This window comes from Nicotiana tabacum, chromosome 3, assembly GCF_000715075.1.
Source record: "Nicotiana tabacum cultivar K326 chromosome 3, ASM71507v2, whole genome shotgun sequence".
In the NCBI taxonomy this organism is placed as follows: domain Eukaryota; kingdom Viridiplantae; phylum Streptophyta; class Magnoliopsida; order Solanales; family Solanaceae; genus Nicotiana; species Nicotiana tabacum.
The window spans coordinates 110,673,582-110,695,525 of NC_134082.1; the positions used below are offsets into that span (position 1 = coordinate 110,673,582).

Below are 21,944 nucleotides of genomic sequence, written 5' to 3' on the forward strand. Positions count from 1 at the left end.
TATATTTAATTATCGATATGAGGTTGGCTTTAGTGAAATATTGTTCGTGCTTTTTACCCTTTAAAAATAGAGTTCGCACTAGATAAAATAGTTATTTAATTATTTTTCTAATATTTATGAATAGTCATCTAATTATTTTCCTAATATTTGGTATTTCAAAATACAAAAGAGGCATCAGAGGATTTCTACATGGTAAAATTTATTCTTCTATTGATCTAGCTAAATAGGAACAATATTCATCATTCTCAAGAACTTATATTTTTTCTTTAATTTGTATTCTGTAACTCAAATATATTGTTTAATAATATTTATGTGATTTTTTAAAATTGTGTATCCATCGAGTTACGGCTCACGCGCAAAACGCGTACCCTAAGACTAGTTACTCTAAAGCTGCAAAAATACAGTTTGAATTAGTGTTATTAAAATAATGTAATTTTTTAAAAAAAAAAACTATAAGAAAAAATATTATTATATAGCTACAAAGAAAAACATGCCATAGTAGAAATCACGTTACATTCCCCGGACTTAACTTTATTTTTTTCCTTAAATTCTGTGCCCATTAAATACATTTTAATTTGTGGTATAAAATAACGCACACACATTATTTTTCCTTATATATCCTACCAAACGACTCCTTATAATTTTTTCTTGTAGTTTTTTAAAAAAAAGTTTACATTATTTTAATAACACTAATTCAAACTGTATTTTTGCAGCTTTAGAGTAATGTATATTATATGTAGTACAAGTATTTTATGAGAGAAGACCTGACTCTACTGACTAAAAGGGCATCAATTTCAAGAAATCAATTTTCTGAATTTTTAATAGATTTTTACCGTTTAGTTTTTGTTATTTTACTCCCTCCGTTCCGGTTTGTGTGAACTTAATTTTTTTTGGTCCGTTCCCAAAGAATGACCTCTTTCAAAATTTGGAAATAATTTAGCTTAAATTCCCAATTCTATCCTTAGTGAGAAGCTTTTATAACCAAATAAATACTGTGGACCCCTTTTTGAGTTGTTTAGGACCACAAATTTCAAAAGTCTTATTTTTTATTAAATGTCGTGCTCAGTCAAACAGGTTCACATAAATTGGAAGAGAGTGAGTATATAATTTCTTTATGATTCTCGAAACTATCACCAAACCTTTACCCAAGAATACTGTTTTTGTGGCCTAGGATGTTGGGCAAAACAAAATGCAGTATAATACTGCATTATATGTAAAATGTGGTATTATACTATATTTTATTTTAACGGCTAAAATTTCATTAAAGTAAAACGCAATATAATATCGCGCTTTAGGTAGAAAAGTAACTTTTTTTTTAAAACTGTAAAAAATGTATTTTGAGTTCAAAAAGTTGCCATTTAGGTTTCGGACTCGGTAGTGATGTGATATCGTTGATATACAATTATAACTGGACATACTTATTAGACTTTTTCAACATAATAATCTAAGCACACGCAAGTGCACACTATCTTACCAAGACTTCTAACAAGACTTCAAATTAACTAATTGGCTTTGGAATTGTATACAAAATAGTTCCAGATTCCATATACATCGCGATCATGTATTATCATAATCTTATAGCACAGTATAGGTTCATACCAAAAGTTCACATCAGTCTTTTTACGTCATATTTTAGAGTCCGAAACTTAAATAGTGCCAAAATTGGCACAAAATATGTTTCTACTGTTGAAAAAAAAGTTACATAAATATATAAAATGCAATATAATACTGCGTTTTACTTTAACGGATTTATTAAAAACTTAATTTTTTTAGGAAAATGCAGTACAATACTGTGTTTAACTTAAACGCAATATTGTACTGCATTTCCCTATAATATTTGGGCCCACTTCTGCAGGACTGCAGAGAATTAATTTTTAGTGTAAAATGCAATATTATACTGCGTCTTACACTGAAACGTATTATTATAATGCGTTTTACTCTGATTTTTGGGCCCACCAATAAGTGTTCTGCGGATAACTGACATAACAATAATTCAAATACATAAAACGTGGTATTGTACTGCATTTTATTGAGTTATCTTGTCGTTCTGAAAAAGTTGAAAACCATGGAAAAAAGCAGTTTCGTTTCAGAGAAATTTAATATGTAAAGCGTGGTATAATACTACGTTTTATGTGAAATTTTGCCTATAAATAACGGGCGCATTCTAGTTATTTTCTGTGCTTAACAATAACCAATAGTAAATATTTCCATAAAACCAAAGTTTCTCTTTAAGAAATGTCTCAACAACCCCTTTTATGTCCCAAGGTGTTATTGCGGAGAAAAATGCAGTTTGTACAATTGGTGGGAAGAAGGTGGACGCCGCTACTGGGCGTGTATGAAAAAGTTTGATAGGCAACCCGACGAGCCTACATGTGATTTTGAGGTATGGATGGATGAACCATGTGAGCAGAAATACTACAAAGAGAGAATTTATGATTTTCATAATTTGTGTACGAGGCAATGGGAAAGAGATTGTCGAACCAACCAAGAAATTGAGGAGTTGAATGCGAAACTCAAGGAGGTGGAAGAAGAAAAAAAAAGCTGGAAGACCAACTCAAGTGGTTGGAGAAGAGAGTAGTAGCCAATCGTGACTAAACAGTGGCTTGTACGTGTTAAGCGTAGTAGTGTATCTTTATGTTTCCCTTGTCAAGTGTTTTCATTAGTTGTACTGTTTGTTTTTTGTTATGTGTATCTTTAGGTTTGCTATGTTTGTGTTTGTGTTGTCATGTTAAAATAAAATTGTTGTTCAAATTCTGTTACAATAAACATTGTTGTTAAAATAGAATTGTTGTCATTATTTACATAATGTAGTATTTTCTTCATAGAATTGTTCAAATATTCAACTTATTGGCGTTACTAAGGAAGACCAATCTAAAAATTAAAAAAAAAATTATATGTAAAACGCGGTATAATACTACATTTTTTTGAGTTGTCTTGTCGTTCTGAAAAAGCTGAAAACCATGTGAAAAAAGCTGTTTTCTTGCAGAAAAATTTAATATGTAAAACGTGCTATAATACTACGTTTTATGTGTATGTAAAACGTGGTATAATACTACGTTTTATGTGAAATCTTGCCTATAAATAACGAGCGCATTCTAGTTATTTTTTGTGCTTAACCTATAGCAAATATTTTCATAAAACCAAAGTTTCTCTTTAAGAAATGTCTCAACAATCTCTTTATCGGGACGGAGGTGCTCCAAAGCAGTCGGTCGACTGAGCAATAATCGGGCAACCGAGCTAGCAACTCGTCGTTGTATGGCATCCAGATGAACTACCAAAAATAACATAAAAGTGAGTATGCGCAACACAACTCAATTTATAACAAGTAAGTGTAAGTACATATTTACCTGTCCGGCCACCAGCATATCTAACACATCCCTGACAAGGGGGAGATTATGATGAACATCGGTTCCTCGGTAGTTCCCATGCCGGAGAACCCACCTAGAAGCTAGAGGGAGAAATGGATGAGCCTCACCGGGCTCTAGTGGTGGTAGAGGTGGCTGCAACGGCATGATCCGCTGCCAGGCCCAAACCTAAGATAAAAGGTTGACATAAAATTTAAGAGTCATTTCGACCATATAGAATTCGGAGTAATGAACAGAGTATTCGAAAATGTTGTCACCTGTAAAAGGGGCGGAAAACCAATATGTCCACCTGGCAAAGCATGCTCGCCCGACACATGCTCCTATACAGGTATGCGAGAACAGCAGCACCCCAGCTGTACAGGGGTAAATCATTTATCTACTGCAGATGATGGAGAAAGCGCATACTCACTAAACTTCCCGAAGTGTTCGGGAACAAGACACCTCCGAAAAGCAGGAGCAGCGCCAACCTCGTGTACTGCTCAATATGGAGATCCTCCGTCTCGCCGGTAATGTCTGGGTGCAAAAACGTCATATGATCTCTGATGGCTGACAAAGCAATGCGACTGCCCCCTCTTTGTACAGCGTCACCCTGAGGTCTGTAACCAGTATACTGCCCCATTATATCCAAATAATGTCCACACATCATGGATCTAATGTACTGGGGCAGTGCAACGGCCCGTCCATCTGCGCGCAGCCCGCACAAAACCTAAACATCCTCCAACGTGATGGTGGCCTCTCTAGTGGGCAAGTGAAAAGTGTGCGTCTCTGGTCGCCACCGCTCTACCAAGGCCGTGATGAGAGACCAATCAAGCTGCATCTGCCCAATCCGAAAAATCGTATAGAAGCCCGTAGCCTGTAGGCGCCCGACTACGCGGGCATGGAAATAATGTTGCACCATGAAGTCCCACAAATCGTCAGGTCTCCTGGCGCGGAGAGGCTGATCCGATAGATGTCCCTCCCATACAAAGGAGGACCTATGGTCGCCCTGCAACACTAATAGCTGATCCTCGGCTGGTCCAGGATGCGCAGGCGGAAAGTCCATGTCGTCTACTATAATCTAAAGAAAATTAATTGTGTGTGTTAGTTTAATAAATTAAATAATTATTTTTAAAATTGGATTGAGTAATTATCTATGGGTTCTAGGCTCGATATTTGAGGCCCGGTAGTACAAAGTTATCCTTAATTATTATGTGTGTCAATTTCAACATTAGAATTTTGTTAGTTTAATAAATTAAATAATTATTTTTAAAATTGGACTTTGTAATTATCTATGGGTTCCAGGGTCGATATTTGAGGCTCGGTAGCACCAAGTTATCCTTAATTATTATGTGTGTTAATTTCAACATTTTTAGAATTTGTTAGTTTAATAAATTAAATAATTATTTTTAAAATTGGAATGAGTAATTATCTATGCGTTCCAGGCTCGATATTTGAGGTCCGGTAGCACCAAGTTATCCTTAATTATTATGTGTGTCAATTTCAACATTTTTAGAATTTTGTTAATTTAATAAATTAAATAATTATTTTTAAAATTGGACTGAGTAATTATCTATGGGTTCCAGGCTCGATATTTGAGGCCCGGTAGCACCAAGTTATCCTTAATTATTATGCGTGTTAATTTCAACATTTTTAGAATTTTGTTAGTTTAAGGAATTAAATTAAAAATTATTGAATTGGACTGAATAATTATGTATGGGTTCCAGACTCGATATTTGAGGCCCGGTAGCACCAAGTTATCCTTAATTATTATGCGTGTCAATTTCAGCATTTTTACAATTTTGTTAATTTAATAAATTAAATAATTAATTATTGAATTGGAATGGGTAATTATCTATGAGTTCCAGTTACTACATACTTAAACTACAGAGACTCTACGCTAAAAGACTCTACATTTTACTACGCTAAAAGGCTATATATTTTACTATGCCATAAGGCTCTATATTTTACTATGCTAAAAGGCCACTATTACATATAAAAACAACAAACATAACATACATATGAACAACAAAACTAAAAAAATAATATTTATTTATTATTTAAGCAAATAAAAACATAACATTAACAATAAAAATTATTTATCAAGTTTTAACTATTTTTTGTCCCAAAGCTAATAAATCAATCCGGGTATAAATAAGATACAAATTTAAACACAAACATAACACAAATTAACATGGAAACACATTCAACAATACAAATATGTATGTACTATACGAGTTTCGACATAAACAAAATCGAAATACCTCGATTTAAAATTTTTGAAATAGATTCAAATCGAATTTTTGAACCTGAAAGAAGGAATCCAAAGCTTGTGTTGTTTGTGTTGTTTGCGGGACCTACACTCTTTGCTTTTTGGGTGACGGGTGGGGCCCAATTTTTTTTTAAAATTTGACCGGGGGTGGGGGGGACCAGCAGTGAGGAGGGGGAGTTTTTTTAATGGAGTCGTTATCTTGGGGAAGAAGAAGGGCCCTATATTTTATTAAAGGAAAACGCAGTACAATACTGCATTTCCCTTAAACGCAGTATTGTACTGCGTTTTCCTTTAATTAAATATAGGCATTTATGGCATAGTTATAAGGTGGGCCCAATTTTAATAGGGAAACGCAGTACAATAGTGTGTTTAAGGGAAACGCAATATTGTACTGCGTTTTCCTTAAAAAAATTTTTTTTTAATAAATCGGAGTATAGTACTGCGTTTAACTTTAATGACTAACTTTCCGTTAAAATAAAATGCAGTATTATACTGCATTTTATGTACTTATGTAACTTTTTTTTAATAGTAGAAAGGTATTTTTTGCCCAAAAGGGCACTATTTAAGTTTCAGACTCTCATATTTTATATACGGCAAAGGGCCAAATATACCCTTGTACTTTCGAAAATGGTCTAAGAATACCCCTCGTTATACTATTGGATTATCTATACCCCTACCGTCATACTTTGGAACAAAAATACCCCCATTTTGGATGGAGTACCACGTGACAGCACCAGATTAAAACGATCCATTTCTTTTTTTTACCCGACCCATTATAAAAAAAAATCCACAACCCGCCCCTATTTTCATTTTTCAGTTTTGTAAAGAATTTTCTTTTTGTAAAACTTTTAAAAAAAGTTGCAAAATAATTTTTTTTTAAACTAATGCACCTGTAGTCCACTAATTTAGGAAAGTGTTCTTTTATTTTATTTTCAGTTTTTACAAAAAACTTTTTTTTTTCATTTTTTTCCAGTTTTTTGAAGCATTTTTTTTTTGTAAAAATTGAAAAAAATTGTGAAAACTGAAACTTTTTTTTGTAAACTGAAAAAAAAATCTTTTTTTTAACAAAATATTTTCGTTTTTTAAAAACTGAAAAAAATATTTTCAACAAAATATTTTAGTTTTTGAAAAATATTTTTTTTTTCAGTTTTTTTAAAGCATTTTTTTTTGTAAAAACTGGAAAAACTAATTTGTAAAAACTGAAAAAAATATTTTCGTTTTTGACAAAATATTTTCTTTTTTCAAAAAACTGAAATTTTAAAAAAAACTGAGAAAAATAAAAATAGGGGTTGGGTTGTGTGTTTTTTTTTAAACAGGTTGGGTAAAAAAAAAAATTGACCGTTTTAATCTGGTGCTACCACGTGGCACTCCATCCAAAATAGGAGTATTTTTGTTCCAAAGTATGACAGTAGGGGTATAGATAACCCAATAGTATAACGAAGAGTATTCTTAGACCATTTTTGAAAATAGAGGGGTATATTTAGCCATTTGCCGTTTTATATAAACGGCACATATATGATTGTTGGGTTTTTAAGCATTAATATGGCTTAAAAGATGGTGAATGAGAAATGGAGGGAAATGAAATTTTTATGTGAAATTTTATGTTTCCCCTTGACAAAGGGACATTGTCCTCTATTGGAAGAGGAAGAGGTTTTTGATGGGTATATAAGCAATTGCTCTTCTTCTAGCTCTTAAAGAGTTGAGAAGAAGACAAGCCTTGTGCCGTTGTCGTCACGTGCTCAGCTTCGACTTCAGATTTGATCAATTGATTGATTAATTTTTTGGATGAAATTTATTCGTTAATAGTAAATATTAACATAAATGTTATTAAATATCCGTTTTAATAACAAAATATTAATATTAATATTAAATCCAACGGAATATTAAACGTTTTTCTGTTATCCGTTATCCGTTTTCAGTTTTTCGGTTGTGTAACTGAAAATTAACCTCCCTTTTCAATTCCCGATTTATTATTGCATAAATTAGCCATTTATGTTATGACCGTTTTGCATAAACATCCATTCTGAAGAGTTGCACCTCTTCAGTTTTCAGCCCAACATTGACTATAAATACAAGTTCATTCTCTCAGATTTTCCATACGATTTTCTAAGTTCTCCTCCTTCTGCATTGTTTTAACTTCAAGAAAGCAACAGTAAGTATAATTTGCTACCGAACTTTGTATTCGCTGAAATACTGGAGTTTGAAGTACCACTACACCAGTGTGTAATTCGTTCTATTCTGGGAGGAAATAATCCATAACATTGGATACTAGGAGGGGATTAATTTCCTTAAGGAAACACTGTGAATTCAATGGGCTCAGATTAACTTTTATTTCGTTTACATTTTCTGTTTATATATTATTCTATTGTTTCCAAAATTAATTTACAAATACAGTTTAGTGACAATGATAGCATAGAAAACGTTCATCAACTCTGTATATTCTCCTAATATCATGTTATCTTGCAATATGAGTATATGATAAAACAATCCTGAATACTCCTTTCAAGTCCATCTCCATTAGATGAAACAATTCTCATTCCCCCCCCCCCCCCCCCCCCCCCCCTTTTTTTTTTTTTTTTTTTTTTGCCAAACACTGCCGAAGGAAATGGAGGTTCTCAAACTAGAAGGTCATTCTAATAAGTAGGGCTGCTTATCGAACGGATTGAGCGATTATTTACTCTTAACGGTTTGGCTTATCGGTTGTCGGCTTTTAAATGTATTAATACGCTAGCTACCCGATAAGATATCAGGCGGATCGGTATCGGTTTAGCTCTTATCGGGCAGTTTATCGGCCTAATTCAATCAAAATAAAATAAAATTTAGTCTCTGTATGTTTAAATAAGTGGTCGACGTACTAAGAGGGACGAAGCAGAAGAGACAACGTGATGGGTAAATCATCTATCTAGAATCTTATTTATGTTTATGCACATTGGCCTTAGTCCATGCGAAAGATTTCCATTTGGCCGTTGTTAAAACAAATGTTCGTCATGCTTAGAATTCTAGGATGCCTTAAAACCCAGGCAAAGTTGATGAAGCAGTGGTGTAACTGGCGTTGTTATCTTGTTTCAGACAGCAAATTTTGTCTTTTGTCACAGTTAGATGACTCCTTTTATTTGGCTTTCTTTTATTCTAATTCACTTTGATAGAGTACTGGAGGAAGAAGGGTTTTTGATTATTCGCTTGGATTGGATTTAATAAATATATATATTCTTAACGGGTTAATGGATTATCCGTTAAGAAAATTGAATAATCCGCCCTCAAACCGATAAGCCGTTAATAAAAAAATTTCAATCCGTTCCCCGTCCGTTAAACCGTTAACCTGATACCAATAAGCCATTAAGCTTCGGTTTCGGTTTGGTTTTCGGTTTGGTTTTGAACACCCCTACTAATAAGTATCAGCGTATACCAGTATTTTAAATTAGCAAAATCTGTGATCATGAATGAAGAGGACTTGAATCTTAGAGAAATATGCCTCTTTGTAGAAAGCTACTGGAAGAACAGGACACTGGACTTAGTATATTTCAAATCTGACCTAGCGGTAAATGCTCGCATTTTCATTTTTTTCATAGGTATCCTGCTGGACACCTTTTTAATGAATGTTCTCAATTATTCAAAGCTTTTTCCTTCTTTCCTCGTTTTGAATAGAGATATGTCACTGAATTAACATCATGGAATGTGAAACTCCAGATAAGGCATAACATTTAATGATATTCCAAGAGCATTAATGAGCCTGCTTTTTCAGTCAGAACAGGCATTTGACCCTCAAATAAGTTAAACAGTTCATTTCTTCTTAAGTTCACCCCTATCCTTTCCCCCTTCAAAGTCATTGTGCTGATTTCGTCTTCAAAAGGATGGCTTGATGCAAACAGAGGCGGATTCAGGATTTTAAATGTGATGGATTTATCTTTTATGTTCTTATTGCTGGACCCAATGCACTTTTTCAACTATAGGTTAAGATTTTAATATTTGTCAAAATTTTAGCGAAAGTTCACACACACACATTCATGCTTTTAATTTGAACCAGTCGATTATACATACCTTGTGTCCGCCCCATCCTGGCTTCCATATAGCAACAGCTCCACCAATATTTAGCTTCAGAATTTGACTCTTGGGTCTTGGCCTCACTATCCATGATAATCACTTGCCTTTTTCTACTCCTAATATCCAGCATTATATCCACCAGCTTGCACTTCTCTCGCTATTCAACTCTGCACTCCTATTTCAACACGAGCAGATTGCAGCAAGAACACGATGGTAAAAATTTGACTAAGGCCGCTACATGTAAGAGGACAGACTAGCAGAAACATATACTGAATAGAAAGAGTTTCCCCAGTATGAACCATTTTGTAGTCGTTTTGATATCGATGGTGTCCGCGCACATTAACCTGTGCAAAAAGGACAATGGGTCTTACTGAGGCTGGTGTAATGATGCTCTTGGAAAGCTTTGAAAAAATAGAAGAAATGGAGATAATCTAGAAGATGAGACATCAACCACAGAACTTGAAAGAGTGATGACAGACTTTTCACTTCCTGCTTTAGACAGTTCACAGAGAATATGTTGCAGTTATATCTCATAACTGTAAAATGATACTAAATCTTTTATTTCTTTGGAATAATTTATGATTCAATCATTCCGTTTTAGAATATTTAAGCAATTCAAGCATGTCACATTTGAAAAATCAGTTAACTATTGGTTTTAGTTTATATAAATAATGGTTCTGCCATAAAACCATATATTTAATTGCTTACATGAGCTTTTAAACGGTATCCCACTGTCAGAATATTTCCTCTATACAAAGAGAGAGATAGAGCCAGATGCTATACAATCGTAGTACAAGTGCAATATCATTTATTACCTTTTCCTATTTCATCATCTATTGCTACTTGTGCTCAACCCAACTGTTCAACTCAATCAACCTGAAGCTTGCTCCATGTACCTTCAATTATTGTAAATCGTGCAGCTCGTCCCAGACCCCACTTGTGGGAATACACTGAGTTTGTTGTTGTTGTTGGGCAGCTAGTGGAGTTTCCAGAAGAGTAACATAGGAGGAGCAAGAGTTATCAGGTTGGTTATATTCAACCACTATAAAAAGAACTGTAGCAGACAATTGGAAATGCCTATGGACTTCTACCTGCTAAAAGACTTGATCATCTTTTCACTCAGCAAACTGCATTTCAATAGTAAAAGGTTAAATACAGCAAGGAACCATTTCCTTAACTTACATATTGTAGTCATCAACTAAGCTGTCTTAGTTGATGGGAATAGCAGATTAATAGCTCAGTAGAGTCTGCTCGACACTTTCTTTAACTCTTCCCCTGCAGTTTGCTTTTCAGAAACTTCCCGTATTCTTCAGTATCATAGATGTCATGGTTGTTGATCCATTTGAACAACAAATATCCATATTGGAAACAAAAAGAGAAGAGGTATGTGTACTGTTCTCCTTCACATAAAAGGTATGTATTGTTCGTTGAATAAAAGGTACCATAAAATTTACTATGAAAAACAATACAGTATATGACTGATGCATTTTTTCTTCTCTTTTATTAATTATTCTTCTTTCCTTTTTCTATATTATTCTTATATGGAGAAGGGGAAAGGATAAAGATAAGTGAGTCCCTAGATCCTCAAAAAATAATCTTTATTAACAACATCAATGACATGAACAGCTATAGATAATAATTGACAAAGCCCACTTAACTCTATTTGTAATGACTACAATCTTACAGGTGTTGATATCTTGCTACTTCACTAGGTAACAACTCTCAATTCAGAAATAATCAGCTCTGAGGTATATATACAACCTAGCAACCATGATCCAAAATTTTCCGTAGCTTTAAACCATGCAGATGCTTTACTACTGCTTGTATAACTTGTGTCAGCATTACTGTTAGACCTGCTAATAGAATCACAACATGAGTCATCACTTTATGGACTCAAAGTCACGTCACACCCAAATCAGTGCCCTAATCAATCATAGACTTTCAAACGAACGCACTGAAACCTTCTCAAGCTGTGTTGGCCAATCCTCCCCTAGCATCCTAGGATTCAACTCCATTGCCGTGCGAAAATCTAACATTGAAACAGAAAAGAGATCACTTGGTTTTTGGTTATATCTTATTGTCCTTGTCATATTTGAAACTGAAACAGCTTGGTGATGGATGTGCTTTTGTTGTGACTTTGAGCCTGCTAAGTCCAAACAAGGCTTGATTAATCGCTTCAAGAATACTTCGAGCCCATTGTTCAACACATTTACGCAGTCAGTCGACATCTTCAACCCTTCTGTCTCCAACTTTTCTTCCAATCTTTTCATTAGCAAGCTGGTATCGGGCAACTCACCACTGCTGTAACAGGTTCCCGTATCATGTAAAGGAGCAGACCCATGATATAATACTTTCCTTGTTCCCTTAGCATTCAGAGAGATGCCAAGGGGAGCTGTTACAGGACTTCTACTATGAATACCGGGGCTTCCAGCAGCCTGCTCAACCTCTTCTCCCTCTTCCACGGAGTTGCCTTCAACTGGAGGCTTACTACCAAAGGACAAAAGCTCGGTAGCACTTTGTTGTTCCAGTACTTTTGGTGGAAAATCTTCACAAGCAGCAGAATGGGTCTTCCCATGAGGACCCAGAGGACTTGGCCGATCCCTAGATTTGCGATCACGAAGGATAGGAGTTCTCCCCTTTCTAGGAGACTGAGGAAATACATCCCTGCACAGTGACTGAAGACTACCCCTTTGATATCCATTTGGCACTTTTGCATTAAAGGAAGCCTCCATTGTGCCATCCTTTGGTGGAGGCGTCTTAGCAGTACAGGCGTTTCTTATAATTCCTCGGATAAGCGCATTATGAAGGCAGATATTCTCTCTCCCGAATAAAACAAAACAACACTTATCAAACTCTGATTTACTCATCTTTAGACTTAAGTATTTGCTTAACAGAGAATAATATTTCTCTGCCTTCTGCTGACCAATTTTCCTTTCAATCCGAAGTTTCAGCTCGTAAGTGTCAACTCGGGGGCAATGCCGATTTTCCGGCATTTTGACTCCCGAATTCATTATAACCATCGAACAGATACGCTCAAATAATGAGAAATATCATATGAAATCCATAAAATTAAAAGCAACTCTACCCAATTTCCCAGTAACAAAGCTAATTTAGCAGGCAAGCTCCAGGTATTTGCTCAATATATCCGGCAATTAAATTCTGCGAGAAAATTCAAAAAATAAGAACCAAGCTCAATACCTTAAGAATCTATAACCTTGATAATTCCACAAATCGCAAATTAGGTAACAATAAAGAACAGAGAGATATCCTAAAATTGACATTCAATTATGCAAGAAACAGTAAGAAAAAATAAATAACAATGCTAAGACAAAAAAATTTACTACATCCCAAGTGAAATTAACAACTTCAATACCCATAAGCGTAATCGCGATCAGAAAAAACATGAACCCAACAATATCTCAATGACATTGAAATAAGTAAAATTAAAGAAAAAGAAAACTGACCTGAGCTAATGAAGTAGCGAATTTTAGGAAACAAGGGTTGAATTTTGAGAATCGGAAGAGCAAGATCAGTAGGTGATCGAGCTTCGACGAAGAAAAGGGCAGAAAAGAAAAGAGGGAAAAAATTTAGGGCTTTAGAACGTTGTCTTTTCCGAAGCTTCTGAAGTGAGTCAATGACACGTGCGTTTTTACAGGTGTGTCGTAGTGAGTGGTGAGAGACGGATGGGTGGGGGATTGGTTGCTGAAGGTACTGTTTCGAAGATCCAATCATAGTTAACTTATGTGAGTTTGACAAGTCCGGTCCGAAGGAGAAGTCAGCTGGTCGGTTCATACATCCAAACAACACACACTCCGTTTCCTATATAGTAGTAGTACTATATATTATCCTATGTAGAAAGAAGTATTGCGACAAATTCCTAAGTGGCTTACCTATCATTGTGTGAAGTCAGCAAGCTTTGCTCACTCCATAATTGGTTCACCTAATCTGCTTTTAACACTTCTGTTTAAGTGGACATAAGAATTTTAAAGGTGAAAAAAAATTTCAGGTGAAAATGATATTTGAAATTTTGAGTTGTTTTTTGACATTAATATAATTTTGTATTGTTTTTTATATTTTCTGAGTGATTTGAGTGAAAATTTTGAAAAATAGGTTTTTGGAGTTTTTTAAATTTTCGTAAATTTTCAAAACGCATCTTCAAGTGAAAATTGAAAATTTTATGAACAAACGCTGATTTCAGAAGAAAGTAAAATATTTTTTGGAATAAAGAAAAAAATTTCTTATGTCCAAACGGGCTCTAAGTCAACTCAAACTAATAATTTTTTTTTATGGAAACAAAGATAAATATTTGTAAGGACTTGCCAAATTTCTAAGTCAACTCAAACTAATAATTTTTTTTTATGGAAACAAAGATAAATATTTGTAAGGACTTGCCAAATTTCTAAGTCAACTCAAACTAATAATTTTTTTTTATGGAAACAAAGATAAATATTTGTAAGGACTTGCCAAATTTCTAAGTCAACTCAAACTAATAATTTTTTTTTATGGAAACAAAGATAAATATTTGTAAGGACTTGCCAAATTTCTAAGTCAACTCAAACTAATAATTTTTTTTTATGGAAACAACCAAAATTTACTAGACATATTCTTTCAAACTACGCTAGCTGGCACTAATTCACCGCTCACTAAGATCGCACCAAGTTTTCGTTATTTCTAATCCCACCTTTAAACCCTCCGTATTGATTCCTGACATACGTTAGGGGTAATGTTATTCAACTACTACCTAAATATATACCCTTTACCAAGCAATACATACTAAATAGGCACAATTAATTGATGGCCATTCAATCAACAACAATAAACACGTAGTTGAACAAGTAAAGAAATCCAACGGCTCAATTATATAAAAAGCAACAGAAAAATCTTCCTTCAAAAGGTTCCATCAAATCCTAGATAAGAAAGTTCAGCTACTCATAACCATACTAACAATCATGGTAATAATTGAAAGCATTAAAATACAGATTAAGGAAGAACGGAAGAGAAAACTCTTGTGATTCGTTGCTTCCAAGTGTTCTCATAGCCTTCTTGTCTCTCCAATAATTTCTCACCTCTAAGAAATAGGTTTAGAACCCCTTTTATATATGTTGGGGGCGTGTAAGGTTGAAACTATCAAGTCCTAGCCAAATTAGGACGAAATCCTCCCTTAGTTGTCTCGATTGGCGTCCGGCGCCAATCAGGACATCAGAATTTTCCACTATTCTGTCGTTGGCGTTTTGATTGGTGTATGGCACCAACCTGGGCACAAAACTCATACTCCCTCCAAATTCTTCTGTCTTTACTTCACTTTGCATGCAAGCTTGCCAAATCACTTCAAAATTGACTCCTATACTTATAAACACCATTATTAAGCTCAAATCACAAATATTTACACCAAAGATAACAAGATTGAGGTATAATGCAAGGCAAATTACATGCGAAAACATAAATTTTTAGCCTAACATCATTCATCTTGCCCTTACTATAATTTCATTTTACTCTTTATCCTATTTTTTTAATAATTACTTTATCCCATAATTAGAGGTAAATCCAAGGTGCCAAGAAGATGGGTGCATTATTACAAAGAGGCAAATTTTGAATATATATTTGACGGATTCAACCTTTAGGTTCTTGCCATAAATTAATTATAGGTTAAAATCAAAATTTATTTTAGTGATTTTTAACAATTATACATGTACTCGATATAAAAAATGCTAAGATCATTGAAACATGCTACATTATCCACTGCTATTAGTTTTACTTATTTAAAATTTTGCAATGATAAAAGTGAGATCAAGGAATTCAATGGATTAGATTTGGGGATTTTGCACGAATAAACAAAAAAAATAATATGAAAACACAAGAGGCAACACTAGACATGCTTACAAACTGAGAATTGAACCTCGTGCATTCAATTATCATTGAACCATAGGACTCTTTAAACTTGGGTGGCCACATGTATATATTTAAGCAATTTTAAAGAAATATAATACTATTATACTACGGTTCAAACTCGTAACTTATAAATCATGCAGAGATCACTTTACAATTGCTCTAAGGCTCCCTTTCTACGTACATAAATAAAAAAAATCTAGAGACCTCACTTTTTACATATGTTGAACAAGAACCATATATATCCATATGTTATATTTGTACTTGGGAAATGTACGTACCCGATTAAGCAGTACACTAGTATAAATATATATGATACGATACATTAAGAAACGATATGTAACAACCATCCAAACACGCGGTAAGTAGAATAAGTCCAACTGCAAGACATTGATCATGCAAATGCTCTACAGATGGTGCCAAGCAAAAGCAATAGGAGTTGTCAAAACAAGTTCTTGATGATCTTATAATTGATCAATATCCTTACAAACCTGTATACTTGTAAAGTAGTAACTCTTCTCAGGACTTTTAACTTGATCTACATCACCATTTTGACAAATCTCTAGGTGATTAATATTTGACCAAAAAGTGTTAAGCCTTTTTGTTAAACTAAATAAATAAGAAGATAGTGGGTAAATTCTAGTTAAATATAATAAATCCTAGATCTGAAATCGGTTGATGCAAACAACGTATAATTGCATTTAAATCAATTTAATATAAAAGGGTATTAAATGGTACTGTTATGAGTGTATGGGGGAATAATGATAAGCAATAAATATATTAAATGTCAATAAATGTAAATAGAGAGAATGATTCACCCAAATATTGAATGAGGTGGATGATTCTTCTCTCTGATAATGATGTAAGACATACAAATGTAGGAATATAGAGAGCTTTCTCGGATCTGATGCGAGAATGTGTGGGATGAACAACAAATCGAATCTTTACGGAAAGAAATTTTTTGTAATTTACTTGAGAGTCAACTTATCATATAGAATATTACATGCTCCCTTCTTCTCTTTCCCTTTCCCGTTATATGAGACATTTCCCATACCTAACATAAAGTACAAATACAGAAAATATTCGGTGGAATATTCCCCTAAAACATTTTACTACAAAACTAGCCGTTATGGCTGGCCACAGTTCCTGACCTCGACCCCGATTAATCAGCTCGCCTGTTGGTTTCTTTAATGTTGTGCAAGACCTCGGCCTAATCGCTTTTTAGTAATCTAACCTCGTACCGAATTTTCTTAGTCAGATTTTGACCCATACAGTTAGTCCTTCCGCCTGTCGAGGTTGATTTTGGACGAGATCGATGGGCAGACTTTGCTAGTTACAACTTGAGAAATCTGGGCGCGTAGGTCGAGTAATAAAGTTATTAGGGCAAAATGATGACGTGGTGCTTCAAGAGCCACATATGACCGTTATGTCAGTTTGTAATGACATCATTTCATCATGCATCATTATGGCACATGTTCCCGATATGTTACGTCGTTTTCCCCGCCCCTTCCATTTCGAAATCAATATGGCGGCGCTTGGCCTTCTCGATTAGGGTGCCATTCTTATGAATAGGGATAGGAACTCCCCATTTGGCCTGTTGCATTTCTTAAGCATTTGAATCTTCAAGATTTCACTTCTTCTTCTCAAAATTCTTGCATCATTGTTTCTCCCTTCTCTAGCATTTCCTGCTATTATTACCCCGATCATACTTGCAATTTCTTCCCATATACATGATAGAAAATGGCTGGTCCATCTTCTAACCCCCGAGGGAGTTTCTGATCCTGTCCCATTGACTGTGGACATTCCTTCTCATGATGAAAGAGTGGCCATTGTTGTAGAAGACGAGAGTTTCCCCACTATAGATGAGATAGTTCCTCGTTCGGGGAGGACCAGGTCGGACTTCTTGAAGCGACCTGAAGATGATCCTAAGCTTGTTGTTTCTGAGATGGATGCGGCGACGCTTGTTGAATTTAGGGCTAAATGGAGAATTCCAGACTATGTCGAACTTATCCTGGATGGCGACGATGTGGTGCAAATACATGGCCTAGGATACTATGCATGCTACGCGTATCCGTTCGTCGTCGGCTATACGCTTTCTCTTCCTTCTTTGGCGGAGGAATTCTATCGCTTTTATGACGTTTGTCTGACCGAGATCTCCCCATATATCTATAAGCTTTTTCTTATGCTTATCAAGTATGCGGAGCTAGCCAACCATGGGATTTCTCTTCGTCATCTACTTCACCTCTTCTCCCCAAGTTTTTACAAGGGTACAATGATACACCTTCGCCATTGTGAGACCAAGGGATTGGTGGTAAAGATGGACGATAAGACAAATCGTCATTTTTGGGTTAATTTCTTTTACGTGAGGATGGAGCACGTGATGTCGAACCCTAATGGGTTTCCTGAGGCGTGGAACATTGCTCATAAGTTTTTCTCCCAACTGGTTGTTTGTTGTTTCTCTTTGGTGACCTAATCATTCTCCCCTTCTCTTCTCTTTCATGTAGCCGAGAAAGATCCTCCTTCGCTAGTCGCCGACATTCGCGACTGGTGAGCCAAATTCTACCTCACACGGTGGGGATCCATGAGTGGTCGCAGTTCAATGAGAGGTTTGGGCGCAAACCTTCAACCGGTGAGTTATTTCATTTCGATCTTAGTCGTTTTGACCTTCATGCCACCTTTTCTCTCATGTTTTTTTACTTATCTTTCTTTGTTGGTAGGCCGGAGCTCTCCGAGGAGGGCGAGGCTCCCACTCTCGCTTTTCATCAGTCAGGTGCTTCGATTGGCCATCGTCGCGGCTGTAGGTGAGTCCGTTCAGACTGTTGTTCCTTCTCGGACCCCAGCCTCACGTAGACCTATCCATCATGTTGTTGCCCCACTAGCGGAGATTCCTGCTTCTTCAGTATTTCATTTGGTGGATGAGTCATCGCAGGGCGAGGGGGAAGAGGCTCCACTATAAAGACGGAGAATAGAGGTTGACGATGAAGCAACCGAGAATGAGGGTCTCGCGGGGGGTGATCCTGAGTTGACCACGGCCGAACACGGAAGGTAACATGGCTTTGGACATAGAGACCGTTCCCCTTCAAATGTGGAGATGCTTCCATAGAAGGAGGGCATCGACCAGAGGCAACTGCAGTCATTCCGAGGAGTGATCCATCAATGTTAGAGCGGGCTGACGTTCTCTCATCAGCCGAGGAGAGGGCAAAAGGAGTGATCGTAGATGATTACGAATCCGACTCCAATGTCGACCCCGAGAAAGAGAGGATATTCGATGAAAGGTTTACCCGGTTTGAGCTGAGAACGAGTGGATCTTCTCGTTCGATTATCATCCCTTTGGACTGCGACTTGTTCGCTGACACAGTGAATGTGGTCCCTTCTTTGGTCCTTATTTGCTTTGCCACCGAGAACAAGACTCTACAAGCTCTTAAGGATGCCGATTTTTCATTACGCATATATGGGATGGTTTTGAGGGTGAGTTTTCTTCCTCGTTGTTTTTGCACTTTGCGCCATTCTCCCCTTTCTATCTTTACTAACTCTTTTTAGATATTCCTTTCTCTTCTCTTTTCTTTTTTTTAGACTCTAATTTTAGAGATAGAGAGCACCCGCCAAGAGGAGAAGCGAAAGATTGTTTTATAGAAAATGGTTTTGAAGTACCGTAGGTATCGTGACAAGTACCGTGAGATGTATGCACAGTTCATAACAGGCAATAACCTCTAGTCCCTTAGATATGAGTTGGACCAGAAGGACGAGGAGCTTGTGCAGGTCATCGGCAAATGCAGTGAGCTTGAGGGGGCGCTTAGAGCCAAGGAAGATGAACTCGAGGTGAGCAAAGGGGTCGTGGCCGAGTGTGTCGACCTTTAAGCACCAAGTGGCATCCTTGCGGGCCGAGCTTGAGCAAAGCTCGATCAGAGTTTCCGGCTTGAGTGGTGAGTTGATCGAGAAAGTGTCAGAGTTGGAGGGGACCGAGGAGGCTAGGGTAGCGGCTTTGGCAAAGGTGGCGACATTAGAGGACTCCATCCGCGTCCTGAGGTCTGAACGTGCAAATGATATAGAAATGACCGCGCTAAGGGAGGCACGACTTGATGAGCGAATTGGTGGGCTCGAGAGAGATGTTTCGAGCCTTAGTGATTAAGTTGCCGCTCTTGAGGATGAGAAGGCAGAGATGTTGGCTCGACCATCCTCCTCTCATCTTTCTACTTTCCCGACGTTCACGACACTTATATGAGATGTGGATCCACGCTGAGGCTTAGCTGGACATATATAGGAATTTGATGACGGCGGGGAAGGTTCCCGAGGCCAATTTTGAAGATGCCCATGTTAAGGCGCGTGGCGCTAGGATTGCCTGTGGTTATGACCCAGCTACGTCTGGGACCAGTGACGGTGAAGATGATTTAGATGGGCTTGCATCAGATGCTTGGTATGGCGATGAATATCCCGATGGCGAGGGTGATGATGGAGATGACGCTGCTGGACCGGGTGGTGAAGGTGGTGGTGGCGAAGGCAGGGATGATGTGGAGTAACGCTTTGTACTTAGTTTCTTTTTTTGTGGGGGCGTCTTTCTGGCCCTTTGTAAGATATTTTTATTGGAATGGAATGATGACAACCCTTTGTTGTATGTTCTTGGGCCTTTTTATTTTTCTTTGAATGTTTTTCTTCGAAAGAATTGTGTTGGTACATGCTATTTCGAACATGGTCGAGCATATCTTTGGTTGAATTTAGGTGGAGTCCCATGTCATACTTAATTCAAATGAAGTTGTAAATCGAACTTGAGTCAGGTAGAGCATGAGTTGAATTCGAGTGTGATCAAATATGATTCTCTACTAATTCGAACGAGGTCGAAGGCACTCATTCAAACGAGGTAGAATGTTTAATTAATTTGAGCAAGGTCGAATGTGATTCGATTCGAGCGAGGTCGAATGTTGACTCTCAATTGATTAGATCGAGGTTGAATATGAGTTAATTCGAATGAGGTTGAATGTTACTTTAATTAATTCGATCAAGGTCAGATGTAAGTCGATTTAAGCAAGGTTAAATGTTGACTCTTAGTTGATTCAAACGAGGTCGAATGTTTAGTTAATTCGAGCAAGGTCGAATGTGAGTTGATTCGAGTGAGGTCAATTGTTGACTCTCAATTGATTCGATCGAGGTCGAATGTGAGTTAATTCGAATGAGGTCGAATGTTACTTTAATTAATTTGAGCAAGGTCGAATGTGAGTCAATTTGAGCGAGGTCCAATGTTGACTCTTAGTTGATTCGAACGAGGTTGAATGTGAGTTAATTCGAATGAGATCGAATGTTGACTTTAGTTGATTTGAACGAGGTTAAATGTGAGTTAATTCGAACAATGTCGAATGTTACTTTAGTTAATTTGAGCAAGGTCGAATGTGAGTCGATTCGAGCAAGGTCGAATGTTATGCGGAGTTAAAACTTGATTCGAACATCATGTGTTTTTATGCTTTGCTTTCATATATATATATATATATCGAAATTTACATGCTTTTCAAGCTGGTATTCCAGTCCCAGTCTATCTAGTCCCTTTATTGTTCAGCTTGGAGAAGTATTCGAGGGGTCAGACAATGAACTTGCCAACTTGCAATCTATCTTTCTCGAACCTTAAACTTTGAGATGTCCTCCTTGTCGTTTCGTTAAAAACCTCCCTGAGAAAACCCAATTGGGACAAAACTCTGGTGAGGGAAAAAGAGTACGACCCGGAGAACATCTTTTCTTAGTAGTTGAAGTACTTGAGGTGGGCGATGTTCCAGTTGTTTGGCAATAACTTCCCCTCCACTATTTCTAGTTGGAATGACCCTTTGCTTGTTGTTGCCGTAATCTTATATGGGCTGTCCCAATTAGTCCCTAGTTTTCCTTCTCGTGGGTCCTTGCTCGCCTGTGTTTGGGCTTTGAGTACGTAGTCCCCTACTTTGAATAGTCTAACCTTGTATTTTTTGTTGTAATATTGCTCTGCTTGTTATTTTTGAGCGACCATCCTTATGTAAGCCATATCTCTTCGTTCTTCGACCTCGTCGAGGTCTTACCTCCTGCTTTCGTCATTAATACGCCCGCTCTCGTATGAATATCTTAGACATGGTTCTCTAAGCTCGACTGGTGTTATGACATCAATCCCATAGACTAGCGAATATGGTGTTTCTCCTATGCTTGTTATCGGCGTTGTGCGGTATGCCCATAGCACTTCCGGCAGCAATTCCGGCCACAGTCCATTGGCATTCTCGAGCTTCTTTTTTATTATGTTCAATATTGATTTGTTGGAGGACTCCACCTGACCTTGCCCATGGGTGTTAGCGTGCAGAGTATTCTTTTGATGTGTAATTTTTCAAAGAACTCGGTGATCTTTTTCCTAATGAACTAGGGCCCGTTGTCACAACTGATTTCTTTGGGTATGCAGAAGC

General features: G+C 36.7%; 1 protein-coding gene and 1 long non-coding RNA gene across 2 annotated transcripts; both read right to left on the minus strand.

The window, feature by feature from the left end:
- Window positions 1-3,009: 3,009 nt before the first annotated feature.
- On the minus strand, window positions 3,010-10,225 carry LOC142179481 (uncharacterized). The gene is made up of 3 exons (XR_012707723.1): window positions 9,652-10,225; window positions 3,623-4,422; window positions 3,010-3,533 (listed from the first exon to the last, which is right to left on the minus strand). It is a non-coding gene; the product is annotated as an uncharacterized LOC142179481 (long non-coding RNA).
- Window positions 10,226-10,766: 541 nt separating this feature from the next.
- On the minus strand, window positions 10,767-13,420 carry LOC107804633 (uncharacterized). The gene is made up of 2 exons (XM_016628552.2): window positions 13,119-13,420; window positions 10,767-12,813 (listed from the first exon to the last, which is right to left on the minus strand). The coding sequence occupies exon 2, from the start codon at window positions 12,672-12,674 to the stop codon at window positions 11,586-11,588; it is 1,089 nt and encodes a 362-aa protein (XP_016484038.1). The 5' UTR covers window positions 12,675-12,813; window positions 13,119-13,420; the 3' UTR covers window positions 10,767-11,585.
- Window positions 13,421-21,944: the final 8,524 nt, after the last annotated feature.

Coding starts and splice junctions, on each gene's coding strand:
- LOC107804633 (XM_016628552.2), bottom strand. CDS start 12,674: ATGGTTATAATGAATTCGGGAGTCAAAATGCCGGAAAATCGGCATTGC.